Source organism: Fulmarus glacialis, unplaced genomic scaffold, assembly GCF_000690835.1.
Source record: "Fulmarus glacialis isolate BGI_N327 unplaced genomic scaffold, ASM69083v1 scaffold34501, whole genome shotgun sequence".
Classification (NCBI taxonomy): domain Eukaryota; kingdom Metazoa; phylum Chordata; class Aves; order Procellariiformes; family Procellariidae; genus Fulmarus; species Fulmarus glacialis.
Window position 1 is genome coordinate 5,086 of NW_009192707.1, and position 18,470 is coordinate 23,555.

Below are 18,470 nucleotides of genomic sequence, written 5' to 3' on the forward strand. Positions count from 1 at the left end.
TGTGGAACACAGGCTTCCCCTCTGTCATTTGCCATCTCTGATTCCCAGGATGAGTTTCAAGATTAGAAGAGACAAAGCCAAGATTATTCTAGTAGGTTTCTGTTGGCTAGGTGCAATTCTAACTCTCAGCTGCACAACCTTTTCCCAGAGTTCCTGAGCCAAATACTGGTTGAAAGATTCAGACTCATTGTGCCATATGACCGGATGAACACCTCAGGCAAGGAGTTCTCCCTACCACCATGGAAATCCAAACACTGTGTGGGAAACCAGTTTTCAAAACAACAGGTTCTTCAAAGTGGTAGAGAGCATAGGGACAAACCAGATGCTTAAATACAGCTGTTTCAGACTGTTGTCTCAAACTAATCAACCTCAGGTCAAGCTCTGAGGTCTACTTCACAGCAATTTCTGCTTCCATCTCCTCCGTGCTGTCATACTTTTTTTTTGCCCTCCCGCCCTCCCCACAGTATCAAGTTTCTTAGGAATACCACAGCTTGCATGCTTCAGACATGTACCAGTGTCTTGGTATAACATACTGACTTATATTAAACAGAGTTCCTTGCACTTAATAACCAGATCAACTTGGGGAGAATAATACCTTAATGGCTGTGTCATGCCAGTTTAACAACAAGAGATTCACAACACATATGAAAAGTACCTTTTTGCAGTACAAGTGAAAATGAAATAATCTGTGTGATGGAGCAAGATAATTCTTATTTCAAAGAAGGAAAATGTACTTACGGGAAACAAGAGAAAAAATACCTTCTCATATGGGCTGTTTAATAAATTTTTGTTATTTTGTGGCCTGGTAGCGTGAGCCAAAATAATTAGATGATTAAAAGTCCCAACAGAATAAAAACTGTCTCTCTAGGAAAGTGAAGGAGTTAAAAAAAAAAACCACTAACATTTAAATAATAAAGACTACAGTCCCCTAAAACCCACAGTTCTACAACATACTTTGTGTGAGTAGCCTTTATAAAATTAACAATACATACCCATCTTGACAGTGCAACGTTGAAGTTGGTCTAAGTGGTGTTTAGCTTTGGTTCTTGAGGCCAGTGGTCTTGAATAATCCAGTGAGGAACTTCACATGTCTCTCAGATGATCTGTCTAAACTCAGCAGCTGTGCAGGGGGTTGAGTGTACAAGAAGCAGATGGATGTTACAGCATCAAGACACACATGTGGCTCTGCTTGTTAGACTGCTAGGTGGCAAGTAAAGATGCAGAGCTGGGCATTTGCCCTCTGCAGTCATGACAGGTAAAATTAGTTGCCAACTGTATGTAACTGTCTGGTTTACCAAGTTGTCATTATGGCTGTCCGTGCTATATATATTAATAGCCTTACAGAATCTTATGTATGGTTTTATAACAGATCTTTTATATGTTGGTTGTGATTTTTTTCCCCCAATGCAGCATGATAAACCAGGGCTGCTGAGCATGGCAAACGCAGGACCTGGTACTAATGGCTCTCAGTTCTTTATTACAACGGTGCCTACTTCTCACCTGGATGGGAAACATGTGGTGTTTGGCCAAGTGATCAAAGGAATGGGCGTAGTTAAAATATTAGAAAACATTGAAGTAAAAGGAGAAAATCCTGCTAAGGTAAACAAAATCCAAAGCACTTAAAAATGATGTTTATTCTTCCATTATATGATGTATATTCATTTCTTCTAAATGCTTGGTGCAATGTTTGGAACTTCCAGTTATGTTAGCTAGTTATTTTTACTAACAGTGTTAATTTCCATTTTAATGTCCTTGTTAAGAGGCTTTTGTTCTTTTGTTGTAAATTTTCTCTGCACAAACAATTGATTTACTGTTCAAAACAGCTGTGAGGGGGGAAGCCTTTATCAAGGTGAAGGTGGAAATGCACAGCTAGAACCATCTTCTTTAATGTAGTAGAACTTCCATGTCTTGTGTTTTGCTGCACCTCAGCTTGCTGCCAGTTCCTCTTCCAGCCTCTCCATGGAGCGTGGGTATGGTGTTCTTGGAATGCTGCTCCTCTGAATGCAACGCTTTTGTAATAAAAGCCATTTGATAAGGATAGGCTATTGATCTGAAATCAATGCATTCAAACGACAAATGAAAAAGCATTTTTACTGAATTTCAGAGCGCACTCAGAAGTTGTGGCTTTTTTGGGGGGGAAATTATCTTAATAAGTAATGCTGCTGTTCACACTTTAATTTTTCAGTTGTGCATCATTGCAGAATGTGGAGAGCTAAAGGAAGGAGATGATTGGGGAATTGTTCCCCAGGATGGATCTGGAGATGCTCATCCAGATTTTCCTGAAGATTCAGATATAGACTTGAAAGATGTAAGTATTTTTCTTTTAAGGTATTTTACAGAATGCAAGACTTGTAGGTAATCTGAGTTACATGGTGTCCGTGATGATGTTCACTAAGCCTTTTTTCTTAACAATCGATCAAGGTCCTGATTAAATGGTGACATTCAATTTTAGGAAAGAGAATGCTATGGGAGGGGATTGCTATCTCTTTTTTTCAGTGCTAATTACAGCTGATTTTTTCCCCAGTAACAAAAACCACAATTACTTAGAATTATTACACTTATTTTTTTTCTGTTCTTTATTTCTTTTTACTTTTGTTTATGGTATAGTGACAAATTGCAATTACTAGAACTCCATCCTGCAGATGACTAACTTAATGTTGTACCTACACACTTTTTCTGTGCAACTTTTTAAATATCCACCCTTAAAAAGATTTTGCCTCACTTACTAGAAATAATAAAGGATCGGCCTTTTTAAAAGATTTTTACTACATCAGAGCTAGCTGTTCTTAATTCCCAGTAGTTGTTTGCTTTTCAGGCCGCTCAAACTGACAGAAGACCTGTTGTTTAGAGTTAGGGAGCAGACTGGTGAAAGCAGCTCTTCTGCAGGTTTTTACTTTATCATGAAAGTGAAATAGACAAACTGCGAGGGAGGGAAAAAAAAGGGGGCTGCACGTATAGATTCCAAATACAGAATTGGAAAATAGAACAGTAAAAAAACATTATAGCTAGAAATCAGAAACTCCTTATATCTGGCTATTGAGAAGCACTTCAACTTGTGAAAATGTTTTTGGATAGCATTTACTGTGGTTCAGAACTGAAGTTGGCAGGTGCTTGTCTCCTTTCACTTGTTCATATAAACTAACTACAGAAACCACGGTGACATTGGTCTCATGCTGTGATCAGTTTTTTTCAAGGTCATTAATTCTAGTAGAGTAGAAGTGTAAACTGATAGTATTACAAATGGCAATATATACATTTGACAGCGCTTAAGACAACTGTGGTATAGACAGCAGTAATTATAAACTGTTTATTGCCACTGGAAAAGTAACTTAACACTTGAAATGTATGCCATTCTGGAAATAGAAATGATGGATTTGATAAAGACAGGCAGGTGTTCTTTTTCTTCTTCCGTAGAAGTTTTAAGTGTTTTGAGAGAAGGAGAACTGTGTTGATACGACTTCTAGTTTGAGAGTGTCCAGAGTTCAGGTGACTAATACCATTTTGAGAAGCAGAAGACAAAAAAATTTTCTCAGGAATAAGGCAGTCTTAGTTGAATACTTTGTTTGTTAACATGTCTTCTTTTCCATGAATAACGGTCAACACCTTTATATATAGCTCTGTGTGGGTAGCAGCTAGGGGAAGGAGTTGAACTGCTATGTTGTCTCTGGTATTTTCTCACCCTTTATACTGTAGAAAATCCATTAGGAATTTAATCTTTCAGACTATTGTCTGAAATAAAGTAGAGAATATTATAGGAGTGGTTTGAAGCTAGTATTTGTCTAAAATTGGAATATTTTTATTCTGAGATTTTATAATCTTTGAAAGAGGATGGACATGGGATCCTACTGTTAAACATTAAGTAATTCAAGCCTTCTTTTATAAGTACATTCATACTTTATATTTTCCATCTATTTTATTAGGTTGACAAGATTGTGACCATAGCAGAAGACATAAAGAATATAGGAAATACTTTCTTCAAATCGCAAAATTGGGCAGTGGCAGCTAAAAAGTATAGTAAAAGTTTACGGTAAGGCTATCATCATTCAATCAGGTAGTTCCTGTAACCCAAATTAATACTGCTATCAAGCAATGATATGTGCATTTAAAAAGTGCCTGTTGCTGTGCTCTTTTCTTTTTTAAAAAAGAGCCTTCTGAATCTGGAAAACATCTGGTTGATTTTTAGCTACTTATTCAAGTAGGGCTGCTACTCATTGCTAGGTAAGAGCTATAGGCAGGAAGTATTGTTTAGAACTGACTAAATGCTCCTTTTTTAATACTCTTGCTGTGCTAGTGCATAACTGGGAAGAAAAGCACAATAGTATACAGGGTAGTTAGTGGACAGGAAAGGAGGGACATACTTTTTCTCTGATTTCTAAAAAACAGTAGGTTTAGGAAACTGGTAAGTTCAAGAGAGGGTACCCTCAAATGTGACGCATACCAAGTCATTATTATTTTTTCTGACTTTCCACACCATCATCTTGACTCCATGTGTAATTCAGACTTGCCTTCAAAATCATGGGCTTTCTGCTTTTGTTTCCATACTGCTCCTTTCCTCTTTTCATGCTTTTTGCTTTATGTATATGAGCTTCTCCTAAAAACTTTTTTTTTTTAAAAGTTATACTGACCTTTATCCCTACCTTCTTAATGATCACTGGTTAACTAGCAATAACAATAATGAAAGAAAAAAGAATTCAAGCATATTTAATGCTTCAGCTGAGTTTTTAACTGACTGGGTTTCAAACAAATGATGTCTTTCCGAAGGATAAAAATGAATCCTTTAATACACCTATTATTGTGTATTAGATGCAACGTCTCTCTCTGCCCTCAAAAAGCCCATCATAGACCAACAGAAATCCCAAAGGAAACAGGATTTCTATGTAAACCTTTTAGAAATCATACAGAAAAAAGGCTGGAATGGATCTTTAAGGATCTTTGTGTTGTATCTTCCATGTCCTCCCCCATTCTTAGGTAAATATCAGGTATAATTATGCCATCCCTTACAATTAGTTGTCTTGCTCACTCTTAAGCACACCCAATGAAGGCTCTTCCAGTTTGAGTAGACAGCTTCTGTTTGGTGCTTATTTGTCCTTGTGGATGGAAAGGATAGTAACTTTCCTGGACTAAACAAATCTGATCATTCCAGCTCCTCTTTATAAGTCATACTTTTAGTGGACATACCTTGTTGTTGTATCTTAAAATCTAATACTTTACATAGGATGGTGTACTTTAGCTGGCACTTTACCAGAACTGATAGGAATAAATAGCTCTTATCGGGGTATCTCCCAATTCTTATGTCCAACTCACCTAGCAAACCATCTGGCAATGTTGTTTTTTCTTTTTACCAACAGTAACCATTATAACCTTCTGTGCTTTTTCTTGTCTTATTGCTGCTTAACCATTTTTTAAAAAATTTATTTTATATGTAAGAATTGACACTTTTTTGTCAAAAAATGTATTACTTCCTATTGTCTCCCTTGATATTAATTTTACTGATTTCTTTGACTTGGAAGCTCTAATTTTGTTTCCAGAATGGTTGCAGTCTTTCATATTTTGATGCGATTTATAAATATTATAGGTGTATTCTGTTTGTTTTGAACATAACACAGTCTTGTGTTATAACTCTCCTTAGCTTTTTACTCTTTTCTCTCCCTTCTGGTTCTCATCTTTTGCATGATGCCCAACAAGTGGAAAAATCACTGCAACTGTGTCTAATTTAGTTTTCAAGTATTCCTATTTCTGTGGTCCAAAGTTGCATACAAACCATGCAACACTCAAAAGATAGGGCATGCAAAAATTGAATTTACATAGGCACAGATCTGCAAAGGCTGCATGAATCATGGCATGCTTAAAATTGTGAATGTATGCAAACATGTGATTTTTATTTTTTAAATAAAAAACACAGAAGTTCTATCAAGTAGGCCATTAAAAGAGTTAGAACTTTTATATCCACAACAGACCTTTGCCACTTGGAAAAAAAACTGACAGCATTAACACATAGCACATTGTAAATTACGAAGAATGGGATACAGTTTGCCTATGAAATAGAGATGCAGTAAATGATGTGGCTCAGTCCTGAACCAATGTCAGTTTTGAAGTTCAGGAAAAAAGTCATGAAGGAAGACACTGGACAGGAGGTGGAGTTACTAATGCTCATAAACCACCCTCCTTTACAAAGTAAAGTTAGCTTCAGATTTTAGCCATAAATGCTTAAACTAATTAAAATATTACTGAGGGAACTGAAGAAGAGATGAAGCTTCCCGTGAACGTGGAAGGTGCAGTGGTGGTGTTGACTTTTTGCCACTGATGAGCAACATGTGTTTTGAGAATAAACAGTCATTGAGATAAATTCTAATGGTTTCATGCCATGTAGAATAGTGCGTTTGTCTAAGAAAAAGAATGCTGTTAGTACAGTGGACTAGGAGTTACAGAAAAACACTCACCAGTGAGTTCATCTTTTTTGTCAAGGTAGGTCTTACGTATTTAGTTTAAAAAATACTTGTAATAGTGGAATTGAAGCTGCTTTAAAAATACCAGTTTGGATAGGCCAGTTCACACATATCTGTGGAAAAATAGCTAAGGGTAGAACAAAATGGAAGTTGCAACACTAATACATGTTCTTTGTAAATCTGTTTTTCTGCAGGTATGTAGAAGCTTCTGAAGCAGTGGCAAAGGAGGCAGACAAACCAAAGTTAAAGACTGTTGCTTTGACCTGTGTTTTAAACATTGGCGCTTGTAAACTAAAACTGTCAGATTGGCAGGGAGCCATTGAAAGCTGTTCAGAGGTAAATTTAATGTTTAGTATTTTGATTAACAATTGGCCTATATAGAAATTGGAGACTGAAACTACAAAGCTTTTTTAAAGAGTTTTCTGACAAGCTTATGATTTGAAAGTAAACAAAGTAGAAGGCTGATTGTGAAGTTATTACTAATTTTCCAGTATGTGGCTTTTTTTAAAAGATTTTGAAATTGAAATGATTCATTAGAAACAAACAAAAGAGGGCTGTTGCTTACTGCCAGAAAAAATGCACACTGTCATTGTCAGTTTGGTTTGCAGAGCTAATTTTTATATTACAAAGACTTAAACTGTCTTCAGTGAAGGAGGAATACTTTTCTCTGGAAGACTAGTATGAGCAAAATGTTTTATTTACTTGCTTTTAGATTTGATTGTCTTGTATTTTATTCATTGAAGTGATTTCACTAACTAAAGCCCTTTCAGGTAGGCTTAGTGGTGAAATGAAACCAGTGAATAGGAAGAAAAAAAGAAGGAAACAATAAATATGGAAATATTGAAAAATAATAGAATTAAAGGAAAAAAAAAAAGGAACAGTGACATAGACATTCTGACAGAATTTAGTACATTTGAGGAAACTTTAAATAATTCAGTAAAACTCTGAAATTTTGAAGGAAACAGAGTAAAGAATGGTCTTATCTGTTAGCAGAGGATCCTGAGCAGCATCTCCTAGGGCTTCATGCTGAAAGCAGGAGTCTCAGCTAATCTGTGTGTGAGGGTTCTTTAGAGAGCTGGCTTGCTTTCTAGCCTGCTGATGGCGTTACCACATGGAAAACTTTCATAAACCTATATTCAGAATGGACAAATGGGGAATGAGGAAAGGGAAAAAAAAAAAAAGAAAACTGTGTAATGTGGTATCTGTCATCTAGAAAATGGTAAAAATTGAAACAGCATTTAAGTGTTACAGATAGAAATTATTAATCATAATACTTGCCATTGTGGAAAAAAAACCCCACTTCCTTTTTTTTAAGATTACAGAATTGTTAGATAAAGGCAACTCCATAGCTGTAATAGACTTCTGTAAGGTATTTAGTTTACGTCTCGTAACAACTGTTAAACAGTGTAACGGTGTTTTAATCAGAACAGCAGTTTCCTAAGATTAACTAGTAGAGTTCAAGATAACTGTTAATGAGAAATTATACACTTTCACTTTTATGATTTCCTAAGGCCAAAAGCAATTTATATTAACAGTCTATAATACATGCATTATTTGGTGTAAATAAAGAATTATGAACGGCTGAACCTGTTCAAAGAAACCTTGCTTTCAAATAGCTGTAAGCACAATGGTTGAGCTAAAACGAAGGAATGCTACCTATGTGTACACAATACAGACACCCAATTTTCCAATTCTTGACACAGAAGAGGCTCTGGGCTTTATAGCAGACAGATCAGGATGAGTGCCCAGAGTAATGCTTCCTTTATATTAACATCCAATACTGAAGTGATTTAAAAAAATCTGGATGCATCATCTAATGTCTATAATTCTTAATTAATGATTTAAAGTTAATAAATGAAATTAATAAAGCCACACATTCATGCAAAGAGATTTCCTCTAATCACTAAGAAACTCTATTCTTTAAAATAATTTAAAAAAAGACACACCATAGAATAGGAAAAAAGAACGCGATCTTCACAGGCAAGAAAACAAAACAGCTAGCTAGCCAAATTAACTGAGATACTTTGGAAAAATAATTCAAGTAATCAAATAGTGGAACAATCTCTTTGCCTAGCCACTGTATTTCCTATTTTGATATTGTCATATTAGAGCTGGCATATACGCATTAGTGAAACCATTCAGCTCAGAAAAGGCATAATGACTGGAACTTGGTAAGGTTCCTGAAACATGAGATGGATTGCTCGTATGTATCTTTCTAGTCTACAGTGAAAAAAGCTTTACAGGAAATCTGCATGTTTTCTTTATGATGCCATTTGACGGTTTTTTGTGTGAAGGAAGGAGCTGCAATATAGAGAGTTGTACTGTAAGACTCCAGGTTAAGATAATTTGAACTGCAGCAACACCTTTGCCTTGACAGCTATATCTAAATATATATATATATGTATACATACGCATGCAGAGGTTCCATTTTATCCTCATGTATGCTCATCCTTCACAAAAGACCACTTCTGGTGCAGTGGTATTAAAACTGATTAGCTAGCTATTCAGTGTGCTACAATATACCAATTCCTTTTTACACAGTTAATGTTTTGACAGCTTACCCTCAAACCAACTGGGAGGATTGTCTGCTGGTGTGAACTGTGCCATTTGCAGAGAGGGGAGGCTGTGAAGTATATGAAATGTTAATGTGACAATTTTATTAAATTTACAGGCTCTTAAAATAGATCCAGCAAATACTAAAGCTCTCTACAGACGGGCTCAAGGATGGCAGGGAATAAAAGATCTCGATCAGGCATTGGTAATGATCACAATACTTAATTTTTTTTTTTTAAATCTAAACATTTCATCAGAACATTAATTTATATTTCTCTTTTATTTAAGGCTGATCTTAAAAAGGCTCATGAAATAGCCCCTGAAGACAAAGGTAAAGTAAAGCTGTTCCTTTTAAGAATGTAACAAAGTAAGCAGGGTAGTATTTAGTAGGAAATCATACCAGCGTGATGCCTAAAATGCCGGCTTCTAACAGCTTAAACCCTGATGTATTGAGCACAGAGCCCACTGAGGTGGAAACCTGTTTTTATACAGCAGTGATGATTCTGTTGTGCTGGGAAACCTGCTTATGTACGTCAACAGCATGCCTCTTGAACCGTGTCCCTATCTCACAGGGGTCTTACTAACTTTCTTGATTTCCTGGTCTCATTGGATAAGATTTTTAGCTCATAAATTCTGTGTTGGCACCAATACTATGCTTGCTACACCCTCCTCTACCTGGTTACCTTACCAGGTGAAACAAAGTAAGGGACAAAGTTTTTTGGCTGCTGGTATCTGACCTAATAGAAGATTAAATGCAGTTCTATTAAATGAAATAACAGCAGTTGCAGCAGTGTGAGCTGGTCTTGACATATTAGGAGACGTAATGTAAAGAGATTACTATAACTGTATCATGGATTTTCTTTTTAAGCAGCTATCCAGACGGAAACACTCAGAATCAAACAGAAGCTAAAAGCCCAAAAGGAGAAAGAGAAGGCAGCTTATGCTAAAATGTTTGCTTGATTTTTTTTCTAAACTTTTAAATCTATGCACTAACTCATGCAAAAGGATAATTGGAGCTGCTTCTTTCATTTGCCCTGTACTGCAGTTTTCAGTGTTTACAACTCAAAAGCCTAATAAAGACAAACTGTTCAAAGGTGAGGAGGTTTTCTTTTTTTAAACTGTAATAACTTGTGTTTTGCGACTCAGGTGTGTTTCTAATGTGTAAATCAGTAGTGGCTGTGTTTTTGCAGCTTAATAAGTTAGTGCTTCCTAAGAAGCTTGGTTTCACACCAAGACAATTTAGGCAGTTTCTATTAGAGTTTTTATTAGAGCAGGCCTGATTTCTTGTAAGGAATAAAAATGCTGGTAGACATACAATGAAGGTGCAATATTACACTTTTTTCTTAAACTGCTTTACAGGTTGTATTGCAGATGGGCTCCCTATTATCATCAGGAAAAAAAAAAAATCTAACTGTAAATTTGATGTCAAATGTGTAACACTTAAAAGAAGTGACGATTTTCTAGACTGATGTGTTTTCCCTACTGCAGGGTAGGATTACATATAGTAAATCACTCCAGGTAGAGAGAGAAAATACTTTTTTTTTTAAGGGTAGGTACTAAATTCTTCCACCATACCCACGATTCTGGATATGGCTCCTGTTATCACTGAACTTCAGCAATAAATCCACGATCTAAAGTTCTTTGTCAGTCCTGAGAAGAACTTTCTTCTGCCTGCCGCACAACTCCTGTAAAGAAGTCCTGTTTAAATAAGGCTAGGGTTTAACCAGAAGGCACCAACTTTCCATTTAATGCAACAGTCATACCTAAAATTCAGAATGGCACATTAGTCTCAAACTCTTTAACATTCAAGTCAGTGCTGTACTTTAATTACACCGCAGCATAAAATATTTGTGGGTGATCAGAAGTCACTGAATAGATTTCCCGTCAGTTTACATCCCATTATAAGCTGGTCCTCCTCCACCTTCAGGCACTACCCAGTTAATGTTCTGACTTGGGTCTTTAATATCACATGTTTTGCAGTGGACACAGTTCTGAGCATTTATTTGCAGTCTTGATCCTTCTCCTGTTTCCAGAGGAATATATTCGTAAACTCCTGCGAAGAGCAAGAGAGAGCTATCACTTCACTGAACAGTTTCCCCCTGCATGTATGCTCTACTACTTACCAGCAAGCGTAATGAGGGAAGTATATTACTAGTGTAATTCAACTGTCGTCTTCCATGTTTACTAATTATTTTGCCATGAAAGTACTGTTAATATATTTTAAGACCTGCACTTGAACCCTCTTCTAGGAGGAGGATTGGGATAGAATGCTTGAAGTAGCAGGCCAGGGGGACTCTTCCTGAAGTACTTAAGTCTTTCACCTTGCAAAAACAGCTCAGACACACATTTTTATTACCTACCTGCTGGACAAAATCTTTGTTCCGGTCCATCGAATACAGCCAAATTCCTGCTTACAGGGATGCTGTCGTCTTTGAGAGTTAAATGAGCAGGCTGGTCATGTTCATGGTTTGTACCACTTAAAGCCACAGATGACAGGAGATCAAAACTGATTTTTCCATCAGGCTTTGGGTATTCAATAGGCGTGCAATCTTTGGCTGGCTTGAGCTGAGCAAAATCTGGTCCTAAATATATTTTTAATAAGTTTCAGTATAGAATTACTGTAATTTGCAGTTACTCAAGAACAATTTAATTAAGCTATTTTAACTTCCCTTGTCATCAGAATGAAGTATTTCATAAAAGGTAGCCTTTTTCATGAAACAAAAGACTATGCTAAGTGGAATAGTGTTTTAATGTCTTCATTTACATCATATGCTAGGTAATAGGACAAAGTCTGCTTCACTGCCTTATCGTTGATTTCTTTTCTACACTTTAAGGCCTCACCACTTGACCTAGATGTACTCTAGCTTCAAGTAAGACCAGAAAAGGCTGACATACACATTTAGTATCTTCTTTCAGGAGATAATGAAATTACCTGGGTGTTTTAATGTCCATGGTTCCATTCCTCTCAGTAGCCAATAAAATATACCTGTGTAAATCATTCCTCCATACACACCGAGTATGCTATGGCAGGATGGTCGGATGTTTCTAACTGCATACAGCTCTTTCCAGACCCAGGACTTTTTCAGGTTCTCTTCGTATTCTTGCACATCAAGTCCTAAGGCAGTACATTACTTGTTAGGTACCTACAGTACATAAAGACTATCCTTGAAATAAAAAATAATTGCTGAGTAAAGGCAATTGTTAGCAACAAATGCAGCAAAATGAGAATTTCAGAATAGTAAGCTAGGAATATACTAGACAACATAGTTCAGCCTCTTGAAAAGATCTGTTTTGTTGGCAGTTATCAGCAGATATCTACTGCTCCTTTGTAGCCTCTATTAAATGACCCACAAGCAGCATTAAATTGCCTCAAACCTCAGCGAAATATAAAGATAACCGGCAAGGTGGCTATACTGGCATCTCAATGGGAAAATGGCTACTTGCTCATAGAATCTAAGAATTGACCAGGAGAGTTTACCTGTGATCCAAGAGCCAGTTTTGTAATTTTGTCAAGTTCAAAAGCTTTTCCTTTGCAAGTTATGCAACCACAAACATTCTGATTTCAGTAACTATGACTATGGCCCAATGGATGATGCCAGTGCTAGAGAACAATTTTTGTCCCTTTGTAATCAGCAAGTTAATGAGATATATAGACTACAAACTTTTGATTTAAACTCTTTGATTGTATTCTTTACAAATGCTAGATACTGCACACTTGACATGACACATCTACTGCAGTGTAGTTAAAGCCAAGTAATTGTCTTAGAAAAAAAAAGTGTTTCTTCAAATAACAATTTTCTGAGAGCTTCCCCTACACCATTCTCCATTACTATTGTATAGGAACAGATGTTCTAAATAATAAGTTTTAAGCCTTGTCTATACATGAAAACATGCTTCAGTCCATATTTTCAGTCTCACATAAGGTTCTGAAAAAAGCTCGTTATCTATGCACAGAGAAGAAATTCTACTCTCTTGATGAAACTGTAAACAGCTTATAAAACCTGTCCGTAATAAAACAAAAGCGGCACACTCCCCAGTAAGAGTGTTTATTTTTTCAGATGGGTTCTAAGCATTTTAACCTGTTACACTAGTTGAAGTTTTAATTGTTCAGCATACCCTCTGTGGCAACATGTATTGCATGTTTCAGCTGAACGAGATCTCAGTAGGACAGAATCCACCATTACGCAGAAGAGATTTCTAAAACAATAATCATGTGGCACCTGGCTATAGTGTCCACCTCCAGAATGACTGAAACTCTAATTGGGTTCTCTCTCTGTACAGTCTTTGTTAACAGGTTTCAGGGAACAACCAAGGCTTAAATGAATTCGCTACAATGCGGTCAGGATCAGGTGATTACTTGAATGTGCCTGCATTACATATAATAGGAAATACACGGAGTCTCAAACTGAGGAGACTATAAAATTAAAGACAGAAAAAGAGGACTGAAGGAAAAAGGTATCCTAACAACAAAACAGTGAAGAGCAAACTTGAAAAATCTCACCCTATTTTGCTTACATTTAATTTGTACCTTTTAATTTTTTTCTCTCTGATTCTGCAGCCTTTCAGTAACGCTTTTTGAATCATAATGTGCTAATTTTTAGCATATTTGTAGGAATGAAATATATACTATTCTTGTTTACTTATACATATTACTTTTCAGATGCTCATTAGAGGCGTATCTTTGTTCTAGCAGTAGTATCAATACTTAAGAATAACTAGGCTAAACTTTATTAATTTCTTTCTTTCTTAAATCATTTAACAGTATAAATAGTAAATAAACAATAAATATCTTTTTAAACCACCACATTCATTTCATGATTTACTTACATTCCCAACTAATTCCTTCAGACACATTTAGTTACCGCTAAGCTGTTGGTGGTTCCAATTGAACACAAGGTAATTACAAATCGAAGTGCAGTGATCTTACCTATTGTCTTTGATTGGAGATTTTCATTGATTAATTGGCTAAAGATGGCTTCTGAAGCCAACATGCCGCTTTTCATGGCGGTATGCGTCCCTTTGATCTTAGGAACATTCATGAGTCCAGGACTGCAACCAATTAATAATCCACCTGGGAAGGTGAGTTTGGGTATTGACTTGAAGAGGAAACAGAAAGAAAGATGGTTTGTTTTTTTAAAGTGAAAATAACATTCTGGAAATGAAACTGGCATGAGGCTTGAGTGTCCTTTACATTTTTAGACTTGCATGTGCACTATCTAAAAATACACCACTTAATCAAGGGATTTTGGCATAGTAAGCAAATAAGAATACAGACATTGTACTGGGGCTGAGTATAAAATAATGACAAGACAACATTTTCCTTGTATCCCCTCTCCAGTTGCTTTGTCTGCAACAAGACTGTGGTAATGTCACCCACTGATACTCTTTTCCTCCTTCAAATTTAAGTGAATTCTTTTTAAAAAAAACCCAGACATTTGTGTTCCTGTTTTCCACAGTAAGTTGTCTGTATCTCATCTAACAGTTTATTACTCAGTGCTTTTTTCCACAAATCTTTTCTATGAAACTGCGCAGTGCCCTCCCCATCCCCCCCAGGTCCCACTTATTTTAGAAGCTGGTCAGCAGCCAACAAATATATTTTTGGCGCAAATCATTGTCTTACTCCTGTTCTGTAAGAAGCATAATGTCATTGAGGACAGTCAACTCACAAACCTAAGACAGCCAGATGATCTGCAAACATCAGATCTATAGTATTAATATAGTATGTTATACGGCTGTATTAACTAAGGAATACCTCAACTATCAGGATAGTTAATCTCACCCTCATCCAATGAGATTAAGATTTTAGACAGGGAACAGCTTCAAAACGTGGATTGACTGCAGCGCTTTGAGCAGAAAGCTGTGATCAAATCCTAGGTCTGAAATTGCTGAAGCTAAGTTATGAACATAGCGTTCCTCCGAAAGTCTTTAGTACTGAGCAGCGCTTCTGAACCTAACATACTGCTTTTATTAAAGCTGCCTGAAAGAATTAATTTTTTAATAGCCTAAATAATTTGACCCCAAACAAGTCGTTTTATTTCATGAAATATGAAATAAGTGTCAAAAAAATGTATCCCTTGGAATTCAAGATGATCTGAAAAAAACGTTTTGTTTCTTCTGCTTGTTCAATTGTTATCTGTTTACTATTCACCCAGGGCTGGCCACTTCTGAATATTGATATAGTAATCACTAAAAAAAGTTGTACAACACAGCACTTCCCCTGTGTTTTGGGCAATTTGTTTAATCACAGACTTAGTGATTTGGTTCGTAGGAAAGGTAATTTAGGCTGAAAACACAACTACAACTTTTAACTTACTTTTCAGTGACGAGAAGTCATAAGTTCAGCTATATAAAAGTATTTCAAAGGAATTAAGTATGTAGGACGTCCTCTCTTTTCACAAGACCTTTGGCTGAAAACAGTTATTCTGTCATATCTATTAGGATGCAATGATGCAGCACTGACACGAGCATAGAAAGACTTCTTGACTGACTCCTTGAATTACATAAAAAGATGGTGATCCAAGTATTTTTCTTCTGCAACAACTGTTTCACTTAAGAGGTACTTAGTGACCAATGTACTGTCAAAGTATAAATGAGATTAGTCATATAACACAAAAGGTTACACGAACTACAGCTTTGTTAGTAATTCTCATAATTAGTACTATGGCACTTGGTGCTTGTTTTCACACTCCGTTTATGGAGTTGAAAGAACACATCATGCCGGCATGGCACAAGCCCTCCCTGCCCCTGAGATACAGGGTGAAATCCTTTCAACCTTGAGCACCTGAAGAAGCACCACCTTCTTGGCAGCAAATAGACAAAACAAGGCTGGTTTGGAGGAAGGAAGAAGGGGAGACTCCTGCTCCCTGCAGAGTTGTCCCCCCTCCCAGCAGACAGGGAACCCCACATTCTCCTCCCCTTAGCTCAGCTCAGGGTTGAAAATCTGTTAAGCGAGTCTAATGTTTGATACTTACATGGGTCATCAATATGAAGGTTTTTCCCCCTGATATTCATAATATACATTGCTCAACAGCAGCAACATCTTTTATTTTTTCCACAAAACTCTTAAATCTATTCCAAGTTTTTGATAAAATGGAGACAAAACAGAGGTTGCATGGGAATTTCTTAATTTTAAGTGCTTGATTTTGCAATTTTAATAAACAAAAGAGGTAACAGCTATGTAGATGTAGTCTATTAAACTCTGTCCCCTCCCTCCACATATCCCAAAAAGCTACAAAATCAGGGAGACATCCAAAAGCTCGCGGTCTCTCTCTCTCACACCAACTTAGCATCACTATATGTTAAAGACTAAAGAACATGGTCATAAGGTTATCTATAACAGACAAAAAAGTTTAGATTGATGGTAATTTTATACACATATTTGATGCAATACTGTCACCAAAAGGAAAACCAGAGCTACAGAACGACTTACATAAGAAAATATTCCTGGACTCCAGTGATGCAAATGAGTCAGACTGCTACACTTATTAATCAAAGCAACACATGCAAAAGAAGAGCTAATCTTAAAAAACCTTCGTAAGTGACTCACCAATAAAGCTTTTTTTTACTGAAAGCATGTATTAAAAAAGGCTATTTAAAAGTGTGACTTCATGATTAACTAGACAATTCTGTCTACAGGAAATTAAAAAAAAAAAAACAACACAGAAAACATGCTTTTATATTAGGAACAGTGCAAAGTAACTGACATGTTTTAAGTCCAGCAAAGAAGAAGTCCAAAGATTAGGCAGAGATGCGCAAGAGCTGTAGTCCTACTGTGTGTGTAACTCAGCACAATGCAAGTGACTTAAAAAATACCATGTTCTTTCAGCCATATGTTTCAAGCAGCATAAGGAGTATGCGACTGAAGTCACGATCTGGCTACTTCATCAAAGCCAGAAATTCAATAATGACTATCTGTGATACAGAAACCAGCGCGTGGGGTGGAAAGAGAAGCCCCTCTTGTATAGAAGTCTAGATTAAAACATCTTGGCATTTTGTATCTTATCTGTATTAATAATGGACTGACAACGGTTTCTGAAATAAGCTAGTAACCCAGTCATGTTACAACACGATATTGACATATTTCCACTTGAGAGTGGACAAAGTAATCAACCCTCAGACTGATTAAATGTGTATCACGTGTGTAATCAAGAAGCTGCTTCATGAACCCACAAGACTTAGTCCCAGACACGCCCACTGGTGTCAAAGCCTAACTCCACAAGACTGTGACAAGAGTTACACTGCTGCTGAAATTCTACTTGTATTGCAAAAGCTGCACAAAGCCACATTTATACTGAAGAAGAGGTTCAAGAAAAAAAAAAGACAAAGTAGTCAGAGAGCAGAGTGGAATAGCCCCACACACAGGCTGCGGATCAAGAACACTGAGGCTAGTTTTGAGTTCCAAACTGAAAGGAGCATCTAGAAGATGGATCTGGGAGTCCAGGACACAGCCATGCCCTGTGTTTCAAGATTCCCATGTGAGAAGCTAACAGGTTGAAAGGACTTTAGCTGTTAAATATAAATTCTAGACTATTTATTCTGCAAGTTGTTCCAACTCTTTCAACTGACCTTAAGTCTTGATGAATACATTTTTAAAATTTAACCTTTTAGAATCCTTAAGGGAACAAAATGAACAAGGTATTACATCTCCCAAGAAAGCAGAAATTCAAAGTTGTGCATGAAAGATACTGAAGGCTTCTGTACTTGAGGAGGTGAAGACTTATCTGCCAAGCTGTAACAATTTCAGCACCATCACTGACTTAAGGGTCAAGCATTGGAAAGAAGTTCCCTCTGTTAGGATAAACAAGTCATTTGGAAAATATGCCCCCCCACCCCAAACCCCACAAAAAAATCCCAGATGAGTGGTGCTACCGTCTCTTCCCCACAGTTCCAGGTGCAACGAAGAATTATTTGTAGCTTCTTTGCTGCTGAACACATTTGATTGCAATATAAACTCCACTTCATATTTCATTTAGAAAGTAAAGTGACTATGTCAGAAGATTTTTAGTATGACAGAGCCTAAGTCTAGCAAATCTCAGCAGCCAGTATCCAGCAAGATAACAAGGCTTTTCTGTCCAGCAAAACTTTTGGCCTTACTCATCTTTGTTATAGTTCAGTTGTTTCCCAACAGCATGCAACCTGAATCTACAGCACTAAAAACACGGCTATAGAGAATTCAAAGTAAAAAACTTCATGAAAAAGTTACCTGGAAACCACCTTCATTCAATGCTCTGGCACCATAGGCAATCCTTGTTCCACCCTCCAAAGTAGGCTGTACACTAGGATGGTGCTTCCACCTCTGAAACTCCCTAAATGGATTCAAATACGGATTTTGATAATCTAAACCAACCTTAAAAAAATAAAAAGTGCAACATTAATGAAAATAAAGTATGAAATTTCAACAAAAGTTTGAAAAGAAAACAATCACGCATCAACTCTTTAAATCTACTTGTCCTGGTTCCAGCTGGGACAGAG

At 36.7% G+C, this 18,470-nt stretch overlaps 2 protein-coding genes across 2 annotated transcripts in view; one reads left to right on the forward strand and one right to left on the reverse strand.

The window, feature by feature from the left end:
* The window catches only part of PPID (peptidylprolyl isomerase D), a 14,916-nt gene extending 4,819 nt beyond the window's left edge, over nucleotides 1–10,097 (forward strand). The window contains exons 4-10 of the mRNA XM_009587191.1: nucleotides 1,411–1,599; nucleotides 2,186–2,308; nucleotides 3,921–4,027; nucleotides 6,641–6,782; nucleotides 9,118–9,204; nucleotides 9,288–9,330; nucleotides 9,871–10,097. Of these exons, the coding sequence (XP_009585486.1) occupies nucleotides 1,411–1,599; nucleotides 2,186–2,308; nucleotides 3,921–4,027; nucleotides 6,641–6,782; nucleotides 9,118–9,204; nucleotides 9,288–9,330; nucleotides 9,871–9,959 (780 nt within the window). The 3' untranslated portion in view covers nucleotides 9,960–10,097. The remainder of the gene's footprint in view (nucleotides 1–1,410; nucleotides 1,600–2,185; nucleotides 2,309–3,920; nucleotides 4,028–6,640; nucleotides 6,783–9,117; nucleotides 9,205–9,287; nucleotides 9,331–9,870) is intronic.
* A 469-nt stretch (nucleotides 10,098–10,566) lies between these two features.
* Nucleotides 10,567–18,345, reverse strand: ETFDH (electron-transferring-flavoprotein dehydrogenase; the record flags this gene model as incomplete). The annotated part of the gene is made up of 5 exons (XM_009587192.1): nucleotides 10,567–11,052; nucleotides 11,360–11,581; nucleotides 11,932–12,114; nucleotides 13,927–14,095; nucleotides 18,202–18,345. Coding segments are annotated over 5 exons (882 nt in total), but the record flags the coding sequence as incomplete, so codon positions are not given.
* Between the last annotated feature and the right edge of the window lie 125 nt (nucleotides 18,346–18,470).